Here is a 21927-nt window from a genome sequence, read left to right as displayed (position 1 = left end):
CGGAGGGTCTGATTTAAAGGGTGAGGGTTACGATACATGACGAGGAAGAATTCAGCCATCTTCTGTTCTCTTTCACTTTCCAGATGATGGACCGCTGGGAGAATCAAGGCAGTCCTCAAACGAGTTTATCTGCTCCGGCCATACCGCAGAATCTGCCCTTCCCACCCGCCCTTCACAGGACTTCCTTCCCTGACTCAACAGAGGCCTTTGACCCAAGGAAGCCTGACCCATACGAGCTCTACGAGAAATCTAGAGCGATTTATGAAAGTAGGCGTAAGTGAAAGCCACATAAAACAAGGGTACATGAATAATAGCTGAAGCCCTGCCAAGAGATATATTGAAGCTGAGATGATCTGGCATGATTTTATATTCTGAGGTTGAAAAAGTATCTCAAAAGTAGAGCCAGCTGATCTAAACTTTTCTTTAAAAAAAAAAAAAGAAACTTATATCTTTTGGTTTTATATTTTATTTCCTACTGTTTTCCCTCTGAGCCCCTGAGGAAAATCAGGGATGTGTTTGGTGGGGAGGATGAGGGAGGGGTGCTGGAAGAGGTGGTCAGTTTTGCTTAAGTCACCAAATAATAAGAAAACTGTTTGGGATTTTTATGTGCAATCTGATTTTGAGTCTGCAGCTTAGACTTTTTTTTTCTTGAATGCAATCATTGAAGAATTTAGGGCCATGAGTAAACGTTAAAAGTTAAGTCCTTCCAACTCAAAACCATGAAAGTAATGGTTCTAAAACCAGGAGAGAGCCAGGGGCCAATCACTTCTATCCAAAATTTCTGCTTCTCCTTTAACAGCGGGGCCTCTTGAAAGCAGTGGGGCCCGTTTGGTCATAAAACAAAATATCATGTATAGGCTTGTCATCCTATTTGAAGGTCCTCTAAAATTATTTCATTGCACTTTATAAATATTAGAAAACAAAGGTTTTGAATATTGCATATACATTCCTCATGCCTCTTTCCACCACCTGACAGGTCATCTCTTCCAAATGTTAGAGGCCAGGAATCTGAATGGCATGAATGTATAATCTATGAGACAAATGCACAGTATATGAATTTAGGTAAATGGATCAAGAAACCCAGCCTCGTGAGAAGTATTTGGTCCCCTCACGCTCCCTTTTACAGGCTGCTGATTTGCTTGGTCTCTGTGTTCTGCCAGTGTCTCCTCTCCAGCTTTATCATCTGAAACACGAATAGCAAGTTTTAAATTGTGTGTGACTGTAGAGGATCTGAAATCTGTTTATTCTTTGTGAGCTCGGGGGCTGAGAATTATGCACCCAACCGGTAAGGGGAAGACGAGACATAATACCGTTTCCCCATCCTCTACAACCCTCTGTAAAAGCTCTCTTCATTGATAAAATAGGACAGCAGGGCAAGCATTGAGAAATCATTTTTATCAAAATGAACCCCCAACACACAGACCTCTTTATTTTAAACAATCAGCTTTATTTTAAACAAGGCTACTGTATTTCATCATCCCCCTTCTGATTGAACTGAAACGTCTTTAAAGGATTGTGTAGTTAGAATGTCTTTGCTACAACAGACTAAAAACAAAGTAGTATGTTTAGCTGTACCGTATAGGGTGTGAATTCTGGGTGTTAATGCTCAGTAAACAAAAGAACTGAAAATATTTGAACATAGTTCATAATACCATTTCTGCTTCAGTATCCAATATCTCTTGGATACCCACTGAACTCTCAGTACCGTGGAGAGATACCAAAGATGAGTAGTATGTCTTGCTCTTACAAATCTAACTGGGCAGATGAGAATAAGTGTAAACAGATTATATAGCTCAAAAGACAGTACAGGTTCTAACCTGGAGGAGGGAAATGCACTGTGGGATGAAAATATCGTCACGTCCTTGGCTTGTCTTAACTTTTGGTTACTTCTAGGGAGCTTCAAGGGTTTCTCCCTCCTGTTTCTGTCCCTTCGATAATCATCGGCTCCCATTCTTTTGTAGTTTCCTGACCAATGCGAGGCTTTATTGTTCAGGACAAAGGCAGTGTTGGCATTTATTCTGTCCTCCCTTCATGGTGTCTGATACTGTGGTGCCCTCAGTTTCTGGGCAGGAATTGCACATGACCTTCTTTTCAACCCTAAAAGAATTCCGATTTCTTTACCCAGCCCCTGCAATGCTGTTTCTGTTCATTGCCTTTCTGCTGCTCATCTGTAACAATCCAAGCAAACCATCCACCTTAACCTCCCATACCTTTCTGTTTCAGTCCTCCCCTGGAAGCTCTTTATCCCTCTGCTTCCACAGCCACGCCAACACCCAATAGCCTGACTCTCACCCTGGCCCCCTCCGCCCCATCTGTGCCCCACGGATGCCACTGCTGCCTCTGCTCTAATGGTGTCCCCCCCCCTTCATGTTTTTGTCAGCTCTCTAATGTTTCTGAGGTCACAGCAATGTTTTCAGGGTCACAAGTCTTGGGAAGCCAAAAGAGGGCAAGCTCATTTTCTTTCCCATCCTTCGCTTTTCTATCATGTTATTTCATAACACTAAATGGAGTGTGAAAGAAAACAGAGAAATCATGTCAGGGAAGCAAAGCTCTACCCTGAAGATTAAGGAAACCAAACAAACACAGCCCTACTTTCTCAGGTCTCTGGATAGCTGATCAGTTCATTCTGCTTGTGGACTTGCACGTGTCTAGAAAAAACAAAGCAGCCCTTTGCCCTCTCTACGTTCCCTCTTTCCAATTATTAAAAAGTTTCATTCTCTCCCTTACATGTTTGGAATGCCAGAAAAAAATTTTTAATGAATTGGGGGAAAGCTCAGTGTATTTCCCATCATCTTCTAATAGGTTTTTATTTTTTATGATCGTGAAATATGTGCATCCGTACAAAAGAACCATATTCAGAATTTTGACGTGAACCATGCCTTATTCCTTTGAATCTCATGTATAAAATTTAGGTTTCACTTTGTTTATCCTTATGTCCCTGAAAACTTTTCCTGGAAGAAAAATCCATGGGGGACCAGGGAAAGTATAGAAGGGAATCCCAAGCAGAGCTTGTCTAAACCAAGGTCTCTGACATTCTCCCTGCCCTATGGCAATTTCATGGTATCTTCCCTTACAACCGGGTCTAAAACCAAAAAGATATTTTGCGTTCACATTTGAAACTGGGTTGCAGTAACCAAAACAGAAAGGCTGTACCTCCACCCACAAGCGTCTGCTGTACAGAGCTACAGAATGTTCACTATACCATGGCCATCAAGAAGTATTTGGATTCAAGTCACCAGTCCCCTGCAAATGATGGAAATTTATCGAGTGATGTAAATGCTGCTGTGCCTCATTTGGCTCATAATTAGATTATGCTGACACTTTAATGTGCATGCACGGGACATCTTAATAAAGATGTATTCCTGGAAAAAAAAAAAAAGTAGTGATTTTAAACAAACAAAGACAGCCGTAGGATGCTAGAGCCACATGAAACAGCACATGATGGGTGTGTGCCTGAGAGAGAAAAACTGGAAATGCCTCCCGTCTTCCTGAGATCTCAGGATGAGATGGAACCGAAGAAAGAGGGAACGAAGATTCCTCCAACAGGCAGGGCGATGTTTCCAATGTCGGAACGGCAGGCAGAGTGCCTACAGGAGGCACCTCCAGGGTCCACATCAATCAACAAGAGTGTACAAAACAAGCAACACGTGTCTAGGACCGTGCTGGGTGCTCCATGAGGAAAAAAAAAAAATCATGAGAAATAAATCCCACTTGTACAAAACTTCCACCAAAATCAAGGACACAAAAACCGAGGAAGCCCATTCCTGAATGAGACTGCATGACACAACCCAGCAGAGCCTATCAGCATTTCAACCTGCGAAATTGGGCCATAATTATAGACAACAGTCTCAGTGTAATTGGACAGTTAGACCAATAGTTTCTCATTCCATCGGCAAAACTGGTGTTTAATCAGGAGAGTGTCATGTGTTCAATATCTTCTAATTATAAAAAATTTCATTAGTCCTTACTGGAAAATGCTGTGCAGAAAGAAATTTGTTTTTCTTTTTTATTTTTTTATTAGCATATAATATATTATTTGCCCCAGGGGTACAGGTCTGTGAATCATCAGGCTTACACATTTCATAGCACTCACCACAGCACATACCCTTCCCAGTGTCCATAATCCAGCCACCCTATCCCTCCCCCACTCCCCTTTTTTTTCTAACTTACTTCCACATGAGCTGAAGCTTATATATATGAAAGAAACATGCCCCCCAAAAATCCCTAAAGAGGTTTTGACCAATAGCCTTTTTGGGGTTTTCAAGTTCGTTATATAAGCGTTGACCCTATGGTAATACCAGCAGTTCCAAGAAAAAGGCAAAAATCTCCCCATCCCCATTTCTGTTTAAGACTGTGATAAAGATCACTTTTCTCCTTGTGTAATAATAGCCTCTGCTGATAATTGACTCTTGCTGTCCGCATTACTTGCATTTTTTTTTTAAGTTGAAAGCAAGGAAAATACATACCTTTGCACAGATAAGCCATGGTATTTTTTTACTTCTCCCTTCTCTGTCCTTTTCTCAGGACTCCCATGAAAGGAGGACTAATTTTCTTTGCAATCACAAGAGGAAGGGCTTACATTTTCTCATTTTGTATGCTAATCTTGAAAAAGAAACTACTGTTTACCATTTCTAACCTTGAAAAAGAAACTACATCTTGGGGCACCTGGGTGGCTCAGTGGGTTAAAACCTCTGCCTTCGGCTCAGGTCATGATCCCAGGGTCCTGGGATTGAGCCCTGCATTGGACTCTCTGCTCTGTGGAGAGCCTGCTTCCTCCTCTCTGCCTACTTGTGATCTCTGTCTGTCAAATAAATAAATAAAAATCTTTATTAAAAAAAAAAAAACAACTATATCTAAAGGCCCTCACTGCTTCTCCCCCTCCCATCTTCTCCTGCCATTTTTCCTGACACGTGATGGTGTCACATATTTCTGATCTGAGAAGAAATAGTTTCATAACAACCTACATCCCCACGAGATGACATAGGGGGACTACACATACCAGTCTGCCTGGGACAGTCCTTCTCTTTGTCATCCTGGCATTAATTATTAATAGGTTCCCTTTTACTCTCTAATTTGTCCTCAGTTGAATGATGAATTATATGGTTTACCTTTATTATCTAATCTATTAAAGAAATAACATCATTCCTGTCCCAGAAAAGCATATATCTAAGTGTACAGAACATGAATAAAAATTTTCACACCTACTCTGATAAAAAATTTCCTTCAAGTTAATTTATTTGGTTGACTGACTTTTTGCCCATACATGCCTTATTCCTAATTTGAGGTATAGACATATGTGGTGGCTTGTCTCTGTAGCTAGATTCCCAGCAAACTCCCTCCATACTCAGAAAATTGTGTATATGCAGAAATCTAGAGCTTGGCAAACTAAGTACCAAAAATAGGCAGCAAGGCTTCACTCGTCTAAGGATTATGCCATGGAGTTCTCGTTCTTCTCACAGATAGTAAATCCGATTCAACATTGCAATAATCACAGGCCCCAGAGGTGATTTTGTCAGACTTCCTGACCCTAGGAAGGATTCTACTTACATAACTTCAGAACAATGGCTGTCGTGACTCCTCCTCTGATGCCAAGCAAGGCAATAAAAGTACTTCCCAAAGACAATGGAATCACTTTGGAATCCTCCAAAATAAAGTTCTGGTCATGCTAAAGAACTTGGTGATCTAGCAATGAGGGCTCTGTCCTGTTGCTTCACTTTGCTTTAAACCAGACTTACCGTAAAAATTTGTCTCCTCACCCTCGGTTCATGGGGCCCTTTCTCGAGCATACTCCCCACTGCAGCGTCAGAAGCCTGAGCAACAAGCAGATGAGAACAGGAAGAGACAAGAGAAGAAAAATCCGTATTCTCTGAAACCCTTCCCTCGTGACTCCGTCCCTTGGTGTGAACCCAAGTTGAATTATGACTGAAGTTGTCCACGCTTTTTTCTCTTCACGTTGAACCCTGCTGATTATAAATAAACAATTTATGAGGTACAACATGTCTGTGCTCCCTTGCAGTAAGACATCACTCAAATGTAGGATCGTAAAAGTGTCAGGGATCCGTATGGTGTGATGTGCGTTATGGTAGAACCTCTTTAGAACACAGATTCCTCTGGAATTTCTTCAGAAAGCTCACAGGATCATTTTTTTCTTTCCAGAAATGAGGAAGAGGTAACCCGTATCAAGCACTGAGTATCGCCACAAAGGTAGCAATCAGTGGTAACCACCGGCCAGCTAGAGCATAATGGAGGAGCAAAGTGGTCTTTAATACTATACTTGAAAGGAAATTATACCTCGTAACCAATCAAAAGCAGACAGCTGTATTTCTCACATCTATGGCTTTTATCTGAAGATTTTGTTGCTCATTGCTCATTGGGAAATTCTTTCATTGTTCAGTATGATAATGCATGTTTAACTGATGGCTAATCACCGATGTGTGGTTGTAGTTCTAAAGTAACAGTTTTTCTGCGGCTTTTTCCGTGTCATTGGTGAGCAAGGGTTGTTGTTGGCGTTGTCTCTCCTCCTTACACGAGAGCCTCTTGGAAAGATGGGGGTAGTGTAAAAATATGATCTGCCTGGCGCAGGACTTGAGACTCTAAATGGAAACTGACGGTAGGATCCGCATCACACAGGGTGGATACACAACTTCCAGAGCTCGGAAGCCTTTTGCAAGTGTTTCAACTTCAATCTTTCAGGCTCCTGTCTCCCTTGCCAATGTGATCAAACATCTGATACAGTCCAGCTGGAAATGTCAATAGGTTTCAGAAAGGTTCTGAGGCATCATGGGTGCCATAGCCATAGGCAGCCCATCAGCGATGGTGAAAGGCCACTTTGCCTTCCCAGAGAACTTCTGCACATCTGAGTGCCGCTCGACCGAGCCCTGGCCTCAGTGGCTTTAATGTTGTTAACAAACGTTCTCTGGTGCACTTTCTTATTTTAGTGAAATATTAAAAGGAGATGATAATTAATGTTAAGACACTTTTGTCAATGACGTCAGCATTAGAATCATGAAAGATTAGGGAAAACTTTAATAATATTATCATTTAAAATGTCCTCCATGATACTATGAAGGTTAATTTCCAGTGCTTTTTTTCCCATGGGAAAACCATTATTGCTGGCCTTCGTGTAATCTATGATATGCTTTAATCTGCGGGGAAATAAATGCATTTCAGCTGGAGTTCTAGTATAGCACATTATGTGCGTCACTTTGCAGTTAAAATATATTGATCAAGGGGATTGGTCATTTCAGTGAAGCTGTGTTTGCCGTTTTTAATATGTGCGTTTTAATTGGGAAATCTAATCTCAAAAATAGTACTTTTGGGGAGCTTTGTAAACAATTATGCTAATATTTATATTTCTAACAGGTCTCTTTTAATAAAGAAAGTTACCATGACATGAGCTAAGAAATAAAACTAGTGAAATAAATAGGTTGGGGACACATTTTTCCCATGTATTTTAGAAATGAGATCCAATCTTATACCTTATACCTTCATTTCATTCAGTAGTTTACAACTTCATGCTCCTGGAATCAGACAGAGGATGGTGGCGGGGGAGGGGGCTTGGGGGGAACAGGGGAGGATGTGGGAAGTAAACTCTAAAATCAGTCCTTGACTATAAGTTCTTTAGAACGTCAAAGCATTTTGTTGGTAGCACAAGTCAACAATGCAACCCAAAGTACATTCATGAATAAATATGAGACCATGAGGACTGCAGTAAACCAAATGTAATTGCTGGATGGCAAGCAGATCCTAGTGAGATTATGATAATATAAAATGTCAGTTTTTACAGCTAATGGAAGTCGTTAGAAGGTAGGAGCCTTCTACCTAATACATCTCTCTCTTTCTGATAAAAGGATATTTTTCCATTTATAATCCTACGCAGTCACACTATACATGGGGGATTTTTAAGAAATAACAATTCTGGAAAACTAATTTCCCTTTACTGCAAAAACACAGATTACCTGCAGGGATGATCATTCGGCCCTCAACGAGAGAGGGTGCAGGGTGCTATGCAGGGTATGGTCAGAAACACCTGTCAAACCCAGAAGGCCGGAGACACTCTGCCTCATCATCACCCTCAAAAAGCTTTTATTTCATTTTTGTTTTTGAAGAGTGGAGAACTCTTTATATGAAACAAAGTTCAATAAGAAAGCAATCAGAATTTGGTCTTATTTTAATTTTTATTAATGTAATAAAATACACACTTTTATAGTGCCTCATATATCTATCACAGTCTGTACACAGGATTTTATGTTCATGTCCACCAATTTTTATGTTATATGTAGCAGAAATCACATCAAAATCCTCATGAAGGATCTGTATTGCTAACAGTAAACCAGTATAACTCAAATACTTCTAAATCACTTCAACTCTCCAAGTAATTGGAAGTAGCAAAGTGTGTGGACTGATGGACACAAGTCAACACACTCATTGATTGAATTTTCCACTTTTCATCTCAGTACTCGATGACACGATCTCTTAACCTGATTTTAAAGACCTCTATTTATTTTAAGCTTAGCTCAGCTTCTGGATTGACTTTACTTCTCAATAAGAAATTTTTATAATGAGAACCAAAGCTTAATTTTTGAAAAGGAGGATCTTTTTTTTTCTCATTCTGATCTAAAAGGATTCGAATCTTTCTATTTTGCGTGCATATAAAAGAAATACATTTACAGACCTGTAAATATACATAAAACAGGGTGTTTCCTGTCCACTGACGTCCATGGAATTTTAGAGAAACAAAATCATTAAATTGGAGCACCAAAGGTTGGGGGTGAGTTATAAGAACAACAACAAAAAAAGTTAAAGATGAATTTTTAAATGCCGTAAATGAATTTCAATTTTAATTCCCCATTTTCCCATCCAGAACAAGTGCCACCAAGGACCAGTTTTCGAATGGATTCCTCTGGCAAGTATTCTTCAGAACCCACAGTCCTGTGAATGAAACGTCTTCCATTCTGTGTAACAAATCATTCTTCAGAGTAGTATCAGCTTATTAGCATATAATCACTGTGCTAATTTGATTCACCCACATACATATGTATTTCAGATAGAAAGCAAGTCTCATCAGGTTGGGTCTACTTGGCTACCAAGAAAACCACCAAAAGAGAAGGGGAAAAGTCATTCTCATTAATTACTTTCATAAACTTTTTTTAGTAAAAGACTAGGCTAAAAAACCAGATGCCAATGAAAGCAACCACACTAACTAGGTCCATGATGCCTGATATAGTAGCTTCTGGCCACATGTAAGCTAGTTAGCAGTGGAAATGATGGCTACTCTGAACTTTGATTGGCTTAAGATATACGTAAAGTCCCTACTGATTTCCCAGACTTCATACAAAAAAGAAATAGAAACGTATAATAGCTCACTAGTTTTTTTTTTTTATATTGATGAATGCTTAAATAACATTTTGAATATACCAGCTTAAAATCCATTATTCAAGTTGATTGGACCTATTTCTTTTTGCTTTTTAAAATGGGCTGCTGGAAAATTTTAAATTACTTATGTAGCTTACATTTTATTTATACTGGACCCTGCTGGACTAGATAAATAGAAATAAGCTAGAGTATGTCAAGAGATTTGCAATTTAGATGTTTCCAAAGAACTTACTAGAAATTTTGCTGATGTGGGATGAAATGACTTTTACATTAACTAAATACCTGTCAGATTAATTGTTTTAAACCACGCCTCTTACAAAATGCAACATTTCAGTGGTATTTTAAATTAGAATAGAGTATCATAGTTCAAAAACTTTCAGTAGGAATCAGTTAATTTACTTAAAATGAAAAACATTTTTTTTTTACCTAACAGTTCTGAAAATACCAATTTTGGTTTAGGCTAAAATATTTAATGTTATTACGAAAATGAAGGAGGAAAAGGAAGATTCAGATTTTTTTTTTTACTTTTAGAAAGTGCTTTGAACAGCTGCTTAGAACACTGGACTGAAAGCCAGAACACTGAAACAATTGCAGAAAAGCATGTTTCATAATAATAGTACTATTTCAGGTCTGTGGGCTCACAGCACACATCTCTAGAGTGTTTCCATGATGACAGCTCATTATCCATCTCAGCATGTTCTAACACCCCTTGGAGAATATATGTGCTTGAGATCATTTCATTCTGTAAGTTTCCATGTCATTTTTTTGGATATGTAGAAAATATGGAAGATATTGCTTAGCATTTTGTCCTCTAGTAATGTATAAAGTATTTGTTTAGCTTGGTCTGAAAATTTTTAAGCTATGACTATTCTTATACATTGAGTGTAAAATCCTTATAATTTTAAAAGAATATCTTATGCCCAGAAGGAAAATGAGACCTAGTAACTACAGTTGCAAAATGAAAGTAGGATTTAATTTGAGATTCTAAATCTCTATTTATTGGCTACAGCAAGCCCATTTCTTGAAAATCTCAGCTTCTGAATATACTTTATTTAAAAACAAAAGAAGCAAGAGAAAACTCGCCTAAAAGCATAGATTACCTTGATATATCTGCACAATACTCTTGCATTTCAAAAAATATACATTAGTTAAAAGAGAAAAGTTATGATAATGGATTGCATATATTATACCACTATGTAGTCCAGATTTTCGGGAAAAGAACCAGTCCAAATGTTTGATTAAATGTCCACACAGGTATCAAAATATTCTGGAAAATCATCACTACATCCAAAATAAGTAGATCTCCCATACTTCTCCTCACATTTATAAAATGTCCTTTATCAAATTATGTGTCATGATTTTTTACTCAGATAGATTTATCATAATTATAAGGTATCTGTTAACTTTAGCTGCCTATGATGCTTAGGTACAGAGGCAAAATTGTTAGTAGGAAGTCCTAAACCATGTAATTATAAAGAGAAGTGATAAGTCCACCATAGAATAATGCTGTGGTTTATCAGGTATACTAGGTTGGGGAATATCTTAAAGCAATTAAAGTCAAGAAACATTTATTTAGCAACTTTTACAGGCTGTGCATAATGGAATACTGTAGAATAAAGATAATTACGCCATCATCAAGGAAGAATGCTAGTGAGAAACAATGCATCTGTAGCCAGGACTTTTGAATGGACACCTTCACCCAAAGCCAAAAGATCCAGGATATAGTGCATCACAGAAACCAAGAGCAGAAATCACTTTGAGGAGAACTTCCCTTGTTTAGAAACAGAAGATATCAGGGGTCATAAAGGGTATGTCAACAATGTCAAATGAGGCACAGAAATCAATCAGAATGCGGAAAGGGAAAATGACCATTTGATGTGGTCATTAGGATGTAATCAGTGACCTTAAAGGGGGTCACTTTCAGAAATGCTGACACAGCAGGAGCCAGACTGGCAGGAGTTAAGTCACAGATGAGAGACTGAGGATGGGGAAACGAAGGCCCTACTCATCCGAGACATAAATGGGGAGTACGAGGGGATATTCGGTATGGGGAAATCTGAGTTTATTTGAAGGCTGAGGGAGAAAACCACAGAGAGTGAGATTTGGCTTCTATATAGCTAAAATGTGTCTGGCCACATTCATATTAACAAAGGTATAAAAGGAAAAAGTAAAGAGAAGGTGTTCTTTTAAAGCAAAAATATATTAGTTACCTGTCTGGTAATACTAGATTCAAGGAATAGAAACCATTTAATTCCTACTTAACTCATTCTGTATCTGGAGTGCACTGAAAGTTCAGAAACCAGGGGCATATTTAATAACCACCTTTGATTCCTGATTCTTTCCTCAATCTCTTTCCTAGATCTCTTTATGAGGAAAAGCCAAATAACTAATGCTCTTTCCAGCAGGAAAAATTGAATGAATTCATTCTCTGTGCCAAACTGATAATAAGCCCATGGTACTTACATTTTAATTAAAACATGAAAAGGGATTCAAGTACCAAAATTTAATTGACATGTTTGCAGCATCCCTTATGCCAAATTAATCCATAAATGCTGTTCTTTGCATTTCTGAAGCTTGAATCCATTCATAAAATTAATCAGTTGTGTTCAGTTACTCACCCTTTTCCCTAAAACTGTGCACAAAGTCATGTGTTTCCAAATCTAGACCAAGGATACATACAGCATGTGAAGCTTCTGGTGTCTTAGTACAAAACAAGAAGCACCTTTTGAAATTATGCTTTTCTTTCTTATGAGGGAGGTTGTCCTTATACCTGGATGTGGCCACCATTTGCTCCTTTTAGCACTACTGGTTTTTTTCAATATTAGTGGGAGCCCAGCATAAATGAGAACTTACAAATTCCATCCTGGTAATTTGCCACAGTGCTCATGGAAAGTCTCATCTGGGACAGATGTCTTAAGATGATTTAATTCATAATGCCTGAGGATCCTGGGGCCCAACTTCTAAGGCAGAAGCAGCAGTGGTCAGGAATGGCCATTGAAACACAAATCCAGAGTGTTCTGCCTCTCCTTAGTCCACGCAATGCCTGAGAACATCCCTGACAGTTCTCTGAAAAACGTTGAGGGAAAAGAAGGTAAACAAAGAGCGTGGAAAGAGAATAAACAAGAAAGCAGAAAACGACAACAACAACAAAAAAGGATGTCGGTGGGGGCCCGGTTGAGTGATGTCCAAAGTGATTCAGGTTCCACTAGTGTTCACCAGACTCCTTCATCAAACAACCTTCCAGGTGCATGGTTAGCGAGCCAACAAGAGAGAGAGGTGGTGACTGTTAAATTCTGTCACAGTGCGGTGAAGAGCTGGCCCTTAGATTTCTTTGTTCTATGTTTGTGCATTAATGGAGGAAGAGACAAAGTATGATCTGGTAATTTTCCATGTATCATCAGTCAGGGTTCCTGGGTGGCTCGGTGGGTTAAGTGTCTGACTTCGGTTCGGGTCATGATCTCAGGGTCTTGGGATTGAGCCACGGGTCAGACTCCCTGCTCAGTGGGGAATCTGCCCTCTCCCAACCCCCAGCTTGTGTTCTCTCTCGCTCTCTCTTCCTCTCAAATAAATAAAATCTTTAAGAAAAAAAAAAAATAAAAACAAATGTGTCATCAAGCCAGAGGAGCAGCTGAAGGAAAGTATCAGAAACATCATAATCTTATGAGAGCTAACAAAGCGGAGAGTAATATGTCTCAGCTTTGTTCATATAATTTTGGTCATTTTTTAAAAAGATTTTATTTATTCGACAGAGAGAGAAAGAGAGAGCACAGGCAGGAGGAGCAGCAGCAGAGGGAGAAGCAGGGAGCCTGATGCAGGACTTGATCCCAGGACTCTGGGATCATGACCTAAGCGGAATACAGACGCTTAACCAACTGAGCCACCCAGGCATCCCAATTTTAGTTATTTTTTAAAACAAGACTCAAAAGTTTGGGGAAGGTAGGGGAAGAAACCAAAGAAAAATCATTCTTCTGAAAGTTCTTATTTTCCCTTGAAAGAAAAATACTACTGCCTTAAGGCACAATCTATCATTTAAAATTTTTTTTCCAGTTGACTATGTCTCTAAAGTTTCCATGCCCTAAAGCCTCTGAGTCTATGTTCAAAATTAACAAGGAAATTTTTAAAAGTCATGTGTGCTGCTGGCATCCTTCTCTAATAGCTCTCTCTTTGCCTCTCTCAACTTGTTCATGTACCACGTAGCTAGCCATCTCTGCCTAAAAGAATGGAGGGTGAATATGGCATGGTTGGCACACATCACCCTACATTTGAAATCAGAGTGGCCAGACCATTGCCAGGAGATCATAATGTCACTGAGCTGCACAAAATGAACAGGGGGAAGAGGACAAATGCCCCACTCACATCTTTTCTTCAAAGTTAAATAAAATTAACCAACCAAGATCTGTATTCTTTCTATTAAAAATGAGAGTCCTGAGTCATTCATTAAGGAAATGCTTTCCAATTTCTCTGGGAATTGCAGCATTCTCTGACACAAGACAAACCCCCTTTTACTTTGGCACATTTCAAAATTCTGTTACTGAGATTCTCATAATTTCAGCATTCTCTTAGGGCAAAGTTTTATTTAGCAAATAAAATGGATTGCAAAGTAAACTTTTAGAGTTCCCCCATGTAATATGGATTGATGCTGAAGCCATTGGAAGAACAGTTTCCCACTTGCCTTACTCACCAGTGATGCAAAAATGAGAATATTTATAGGAGTAGATGGAAAGTTCTGGTTATACATATGCTTATGCTATCATTTAAGTGTCAGAAATATATTCTCTCTTTGTATTTTTTATGGTCTCTATGTATTTTATATATGGCCTAGAGTCCTCTAAGCTTAAAGTAACCTTAAGAAGAGATTGCTGTGAGCAGTAGAATCATAAACAACTTCTATAGATTTGTAAGTGCTTGGGCATTATCTGTCATCTTCCCATCTCCCCTTCCTTTCCGCCTCCCCCAGGAGGAGTACCTGTGATTGCTATGATTTTATAGGGCTGTTGTATCTTCCTGGAGTTCCAGAGCCCCAAAGGAGCACACACTCCCAATGTGTGATTTCGTACATGATGTTTTAGACCCCAGGAATGAACTGAGTTCAAAAGCCAATTGTGACTCATAGAGTACAGGGCAAAGTTTCCATCTTTTACCATCCAACTGAATTCTTCCAAGTTCTCATCTTTCAAATATGAACGGTAATACAATTTATAAAGAATGACTAATGAATGTGGAAATCCAGTTGGTTAGTCTTCTCTGAGTTCTCTACTAGTCATGGAATGGAAAGGTCTTTGGTTATATGTGCATGTGCTCATGAAAGGCCATGAATGGTTATGGATTCTTACACATTATATACATATATGCAAGTGTACTTTTGTGCTTGACTAGTTTTATTTTGTCTTTTGAGAACAGTAACACATAATCAGCTTATGCCTATATTTCAGAAATGAATGCGTTATCTTCTGTATGTCACTGGGAATGCACAGTCCATACTGGAGGGCTCCATGGTAAACCCAGTGTCATTGTGCCTTCTTTATTGGATCACTTCAGCAGCCCCACTTACTGTAGAGCCTGGGAAGGATTTGCCTGCCCAGCATTCACTGAGTCTCTCCAACTAGGACTACTACTATGTATCCAAATGGCTCAGACACATCTTCCTGTCCCATTGAGGATCATTCTCTGAAATCCCATCTCAATTTCCAAAACCATCCTGTGTAAGCAATTTAATATTGCTTCTATAAATTCTAATGCCTCCTCTAAACCATGAAGGCTTAGGATCACTAAATACTTCTTAAGCAAAGGATGGCATTCATCAATATTTCGCAAAGTTGCTAACATTCAGTGGCATCCCAACAATGACCACGAAAGTATGCACAAGTCAGAATGGAGACTTTACCCCTGTGAGAAGGATTCAAAGTTCCAAGGGTGATGGGTAAGCAAAAATCACATTCACTTCAAAAGTCAAAAGAGGTCTTGGACTTTTCATGTATTTATTCTAGGATTGAAAAAACTGGCATCCGGGAGTCTCCCAGCTTATTTTTTAACTACATTTCTGTTCTTTCAGCTAACTGCAAGAAAGCATCCTTCTTCCAGTTTATTTTAAATACACTAGTAAGCTCAGTAGTGACTTCCACATTGTAAAAGGTTTAGGGAGGTAAGCATTCACTTATGCCAGGCAAATTTCTACCCCTAAGTTATGAAAAACCTAAAGGAGTTTGTCTGAAAACTTCACTCAAACTCCCAATACATTCTATTTTTTTCTAATTTTTACAATTCTAAAAAAGACAAATTCATTAGGCATAAATTTGTATCTCCCTCCTGCCCCCCCCAACATACACGAAATGGGATGCATCAAGACATAAAGAGATATTTATAAATTCCTAGGCAGTTCTCTACCAGGTAGTTCCAGGATGTCATCTTTTCTTTCATACTTCTGAAACAATCGTTCTAGTCAGAGTAAACATCCTCAAAGTGACAGCCAATCTTCTTGAGAGCAATCTGAATGCTTTCAGGAAAATAAGGTATTACAGAGGCATTGTGGGGTTGTTTTTTTTTTTTAAGTCAGGAAATTTGTATGTTATTTCTGCCTATGGTGATACCCTAGTTATGCCCTTATTTGATCACTGTTAATCCAGAGACTACCTAATTTTGGAACTTTTTTGTTATTATTTTTTTTTTTATCCTCTCTGCTCTCCACCAACTCTAACAGCACTCTCATTAATCACATCCACAAAATTAATTTATCATTGGTGTGTTTGGTTTCTCAAGGAGCAGGGAAAAGACAGGATTCATTACTCAATAGGCTCTCCTTTATGCCAGGTCCAGATTATAAAGAGCTGGATGTCCACCTTCGCAGGATGGAGTCTGGATTTGGCTTCAGAATCCTCGGCGGAGATGAGCCTGGGCAGCCTGTAAGTCGAAACCTCTTTTTTTCCACATTGTGGGCTAGAGACCGTGCATCGTCAGGGGAGGTCTCATTCACTCTCAACCCAAAAGAATGTCTCTGAGGGCTCAAAAAAAAAGTTTGAGATTTGTCTTCTTTTCTTGCTGTTTCAGTTCTCAAAACATGTCGGTGTTTCCATGCCAACATACCGTCATAAATTAATGTCCATACATTAAGAGTGGACATTACTCAGAATGGATTGAATTCCTCTTGAATAGTTCAACTGCCTAATTGTATTGGACCCCTAGTCACTCTGGACAGTGACTCAAAGTAAAAACATGGTATGACAGAAGATACAAGCCAGGGGCGCCTGGGTGGCTCAGTCATTAAGTGTCTGCCTTCAGCTCAGGTCATGATCCTGGGGTTCTGGGACTGAGCCCCACATCAGGCTCCCTGCTTGGTGGGAAGCCTGCTTCTCCCTTTCGCACCCTCGCCCCCGCTTGTGTTCCTTCTCTCGCTGTGTCTCTCTCTGTCAAATAAATAAATAAAATCTTAAAAAAAAAAGAAGAAGAAGAAGATACAAGCCAAGGGATGACTTGGACCAGCAGAATTTATGTACATTTGCAGTCAAAAGTATGAGGGAGAGAGAACACAGGGATAAACAGAAGTAAAATCAAGCTTAATGCTGCAAAATCTCAGCCAGATCCAAATGAAGGGATTACCATGAGAAGATGTTCACAAAGCGAACTTCAGTTGGCACAATATTGAGACTTTGGGAAGGGCTCTGGAAAAATTAAACCTGTGTGTGCATGCACACACCCACCGCTCATTATACACCAGAGTCAAAGCATAAAATAATATACAGAAAATTCAGCAAAGTTAGATTTGTGAGCATGTATCAAAATATCAACCATAAAATACTCACTGTAAAAGATGTGTCTTAAATGGTACCCATGTGACTAAGTCAGGTCCATGGAAAGTTTGAATAAATGACACCCCATTCCAGCTCAGGTACCTTAACCCCATCCCAGCTCATGCAAGGGATTTAAGCTGTAAGCCTCAGTTTCCTCACCTATAAGATGAAGAACACAGTGTTTCTTTCTCAGCAAGAGAGCTTTAAGAATTCAAGATAGCATATGCAAACCTCTTGGTATCATGCCTGGATCCTATCAGGTGTTGAATGCAGGTTTATCCTCATCATCTCATTTTTTGGTCAGCTGTTCCAGAAAATAAAGCTAGAACCAAAAATGAGCAGAAATCTTTAGGAGAAAAAAGTTAATCTAACAAATGAAAGGAATCTGTAAAAATGAAGACTGAGAAAAGTGAAGTTGATTGCCTTGGTAGACAGTGAGCTCCTTCCCGAGAGAAGTATTCAAGCAGAACTGATGAGAACCTGACAGGAACCCCAGAGAGGATCTTTGGCCCTTCAAGTGGAGCTGGACCAGATGATTGATGAGATCCCTTACTAGGAAAAATGTTGAGAAGCTGAATTTAGACTCCCCTGGCTCCCCTCTATCTGCCACCTGATTCTGAGTTTTGTTTGATCAGAGGGATTTAAAATTCCCCCTAAGCAGGGACTTCATCTTCCCCTTCTTATTCTCCATCAGTGCCCCCATAAATGACTAGTATGTCATCTGCCAAACAGGAGGTTAAGGTCACGGTCCTCCAGACTGCCGTAAAGTGAATATCCCTCACTTCAGACACTAGCTGCAAATTTGGGGGTCCCAAGGCCTCCTTCAGATTGGATAATTCACTAGGACAACTACTAAAACTCAGGAAAGTGCAGTACTTACTATTACAATTTTACACTGAAAGCATACAAATTAGGACCAACCAAAAGAAAAAGGAAAAAAATAAAAAAGGCCCATAGGACAAAGTCTGGAAGGCTTCCATCATTCTGAGACAAGTTATCCCTCCCAGCATCGATGCCAACCAGGGATGCTCACCCAAGTGTCGGTATCCAGAGTTTTTATTGGGGTCTTACTGTGTGAGATGAGTGACTGAGGCATTGAGGCGGTTGAGCTCAGTCTCCAGCCCCTCTTCTTCCCAGAGAGTCAGGGTGATGTCACAAGGTTCAAAGGCCCAACCCTCTAATTATATGACTTGTCATTCTTACCTGGTCAGGGAGCCCCACCCCTCAGGACTGGGTGTGGCCGTTCCCCCCTGAGTCATCTCCTTTAGGATAAACTGTCAGGTACCCAGGTACCCACAAGAAGTCTCCTCCTTAGCACAAACACTCAGGTGTGGTACAAGGGGCTCAGAGTGAATAAAGATACTCCTGTTCCAATGGTTTAGAGGTTACATTTCAGGAAAGGCCAGACCTCTCTTTGGGCTCACGCTCAATTCTTTATTGTATACCTATGTGTTTAAAAGACACTACATGAAAGCAATGATGGCACTTTAAGGTGATTTTCATCACCCTGTGGTGGATACTGAGACTCTTGTAGGACATTTAAGGGTAAATTCATTAAAATCCATTATGATGCCATAATGCTTCAAATTTACCAACCTAAGCGGTCTCCACCAGAAGGAGGAGGTTCCTATTTGTTCCAGAATGTACTGACATACTTTTCCCCCCTTACCAAACTGTGATCTCCTTGAAGGCAAGAACTGTGTTATGGCGGTGTTTCTATCTTCTAAGCCCAGCACAGAGCCTGACATATTAGATATTTGCTAACTGGAATTGAAGAGAATCCTCTTCACCAAGCCCAAACTGTCACCTGAACCTCTCAGGGAAAAAAAAAAAAAAAAGTAATAACCTGGAGTTTACCTTTTCTGAGGCTTCTAGATGCTACAGGCTCTGTAGAATTTAAATGGCTTCCTCCTAGAATCAGGAATGTTGTCCTAGGAGCCCTAAAACATGTTTTGTTCAACCCAGTGTTTTAAAATTGTGGAACACCAATTAATTTCACATGTTTAAAATTCAGATTTACATATTCTCTAGAAAAATAAATCTAGCAACATTTGGCTTATCTTTCTCATTGACAGCAACTGACCAGAGCTAAGGGGTGGTCCATTTTGAAATGAGCATGGCCACAGTTCCCAAGAACCCCTCGTACCTGCATTATTCCTTTAGTCTCCTGTCTTGGAGATCCCATCCCAGAGAACTGGACTCAAAGATGAATATTTTGTACCAAAGGACTCTTCAACCAGGGCCAGATCCTGGATTTTTACAACCCCTAAGCATAATATCAGGGTCCTTCCCTTATATGATAAGGACAAATAAGATTAAACTATGACAAAAATAAAAAAGAAGTGAAGTTCGAATTCTTCCCATGATGCTTACTTCAATACAGTCTTTGAAATAGAAAATTCTTACATTGCTGGAACCCCCTCCCCCAAATGTGCCTGTGTTGTCCCTTTGGGGGTAAACTAGAACCACATTCAGGAAATACTGTCTTCACCAGTCTCTCCCTCCTCCCCCAGGGGCAGGAGGGACCACGTGACTGTCCACAGGGAAGACGTGGTCTCAGCTGGCTCAAGAAGGGAGGGGACTGGCTGAAATTTGTCACTGAAGCAGTAATATTGTGGCCCCAATGGAGCATATATTGCTCAAAATGAAGCTCAGGTGTGTGAATGCGGCCATAGTCACCACCTGGCCTCCTAGTCAGCACACGGACCCCCAGATTCCCAGCCCTTCTGAACACTGGCTTTGACTCAGGGGGCCCTTCTCCTCTACAGAGGGCAGGCATCCAGTATCTCTGATAAGCCTCTTCAGATTACATGGATTGTTGGTTATACCCGTTGTGTTTATTTAGACTTATTCTGTTTTATTCTTTCATTTGGATGATTTAAGACACACACAGTCTGCTAGTTACAATTTGGACACTTAAGCCATTTAAGTAGAAGCCTAAATTTTCCTAAAGCAAGCAAAGGCAGAAAGTAATGCCTTGAAGACCAGAATGTTGCACCTCAGAAAGACCATGTCACTAAGAGTGAGTCTACTGTAAAGACCTCCCATGAGCCTTTCCTTCCTGCTTTCCTCCATCCAGAGATAATATATAAACAAAATGTGCTGGCCTCATTTAATTGCCGATGTACTACAAAGGGAGAGTCTCATGAGGCGACTTGGTCCCCAACCACAGGAGGTCTCATAAATTACATCAAACAGGTTTCTGCCTCCATATATATGAAATGGTACTGATATCTCAGGGTGTGCTTTAAACACGACAACATAGCTTTTGGCAAATAATGAACAGCGGGACTCCAACTCCAACAAAGCCTATGGGCATTTTTCCTGAAAGAGGAAATACTTTTCACAGTTAAATAACAATAGAAATAGAAAGAAATGAAAAATTGCCAGAAAGGAACAAAAATGGGATTTCCAGCTGTGAGCTGAAAAGAGATGGGAAGGCATCAAGGTAGAAAGATTTAGAAAATGCTGCAATGAAGAAAAACTGTTCATAGAAAGAGGAGGTAACGATAGACACATTTCTTGGTCGGCGAGTCTGTGCAAACTTGCAGAGAAGTTTCAGAAGGCAAGAGCCTGAAATCGGCTTGCCACCCCGTTAAGTTGTCCCAGGCCATTATTATTGTAGCTCAGACCTAATAGGGTTGGACTTGCATTAGGTAGAGCCAGAAAGAGTTAAAGGAATTAAAAGGCCTGCACATATGATTTTGGTTTTCCTTTTTTTGTGTTAGCTTTTTCCCCTGGCTGACTGGGGTACCGGCCACTTAAATGTGAATTGCTGTTATTTCATATCAAATACTCTGTTTTGTTCCATGCCTTCCCAGCCTATGAGACAGAGTTGTGGAGTTGTTGTGACTCTTTTGTTTTCTGAGAAGGCGGTTGAAAAGCTAAGGGCATGGATCCGTTGTTCCGGGAGTTCAGGGAGCAGGCTTTTCTAGCTGTTTTGCCACAGAGTTCTTTCTTCAAAGCCAAAGCAGTAAGGACAAGATAAAGAACTTCTCCAAGAGCAATGAGCAAACTGATGAGTGGGTCTATACAGGCTTAGAATCCAGTGAGTCTAGAGGGAAGTGCGTGTGGAGCGAGGCCAGTGTTGGCAGGAAGGCTCAGTGTAGCCCAGGGTCAGCAAGACCAGAAGGGAAATGTAGTCTGATGGGTCAGAGAGCCCAGACCATGCACATTGGGAGGAATTGCGAGGTGGAAAGTATCTCCCAACAGACCTGCAAAGTGATAGGCCTGATGGGGCAGAGAGCTCAGGCCAGGCACCAGCGGGAGAGTCCTTCAGGGGACTTAGAAGGTGACCAGTGAGGACCACAGATCCCGTGGCCATTGGACCAAGTGTGAATACTCAGGACTTGCTACTCAGAGGGTGCTAGGGCCACAGACTGAAGCTTCCCACCTCTCCAGGGAGCTTGTCAAACATGTGGACTCTCGGGTTCCACGCCAGACCAGCAGTATCACACTCTTGGGGAGGGCGGGTAGTTCCCAACGCTGTGTTTTAATAGGCTCTCCAGGTGGTTCACTTTTGCCCTAAAGCGTTAGAACTCCTGGCTTAAAGGATCAGATGTCCTGAGGCATGTAGCGATACTTTAAGCCAACAGGAGAGTGTATATGCATTGAAAAGGCAGTAGGAGTTGCAGCAAGGAACCAAGGACCGTCTCATCTCTGCAGGGACCGGTGGCAGGCAGGAACTACACTCATAGAATAACTGGAGCATACAAGGCATACTCGAATTAAAAGGCAGGGGAAAAAGGTGTTGTTGTTGTTGTTGTTC

The 21927-nt window shown here is 40.3% G+C and overlaps 1 protein-coding gene across 1 annotated transcript in view; it reads left to right on the top strand.

Annotated features, from left to right (window-relative positions):
• LOC111155266 (membrane associated guanylate kinase, WW and PDZ domain containing 2) overlaps positions 1-21927 on the top strand; it is a 1380110-nt gene that overhangs the window by 1194201 nt on the left and 163982 nt on the right. Inside the window, 3 exon segments of the mRNA XM_022515392.1 lie at positions 84-273; positions 8864-8905; positions 16183-16274. Of these exon segments, the coding sequence (XP_022371100.1) occupies positions 84-273; positions 8864-8905; positions 16183-16274 (324 nt within the window).

This window comes from Enhydra lutris, unplaced genomic scaffold (genome assembly GCF_002288905.1).
Source record: "Enhydra lutris kenyoni isolate GAN:26980312 unplaced genomic scaffold, ASM228890v2 scaffoldscaffold40, whole genome shotgun sequence".
NCBI classification, from domain to species: domain Eukaryota; kingdom Metazoa; phylum Chordata; class Mammalia; order Carnivora; family Mustelidae; genus Enhydra; species Enhydra lutris.
This window is presented reverse-complemented; position numbering and strand designations above follow the sequence as displayed.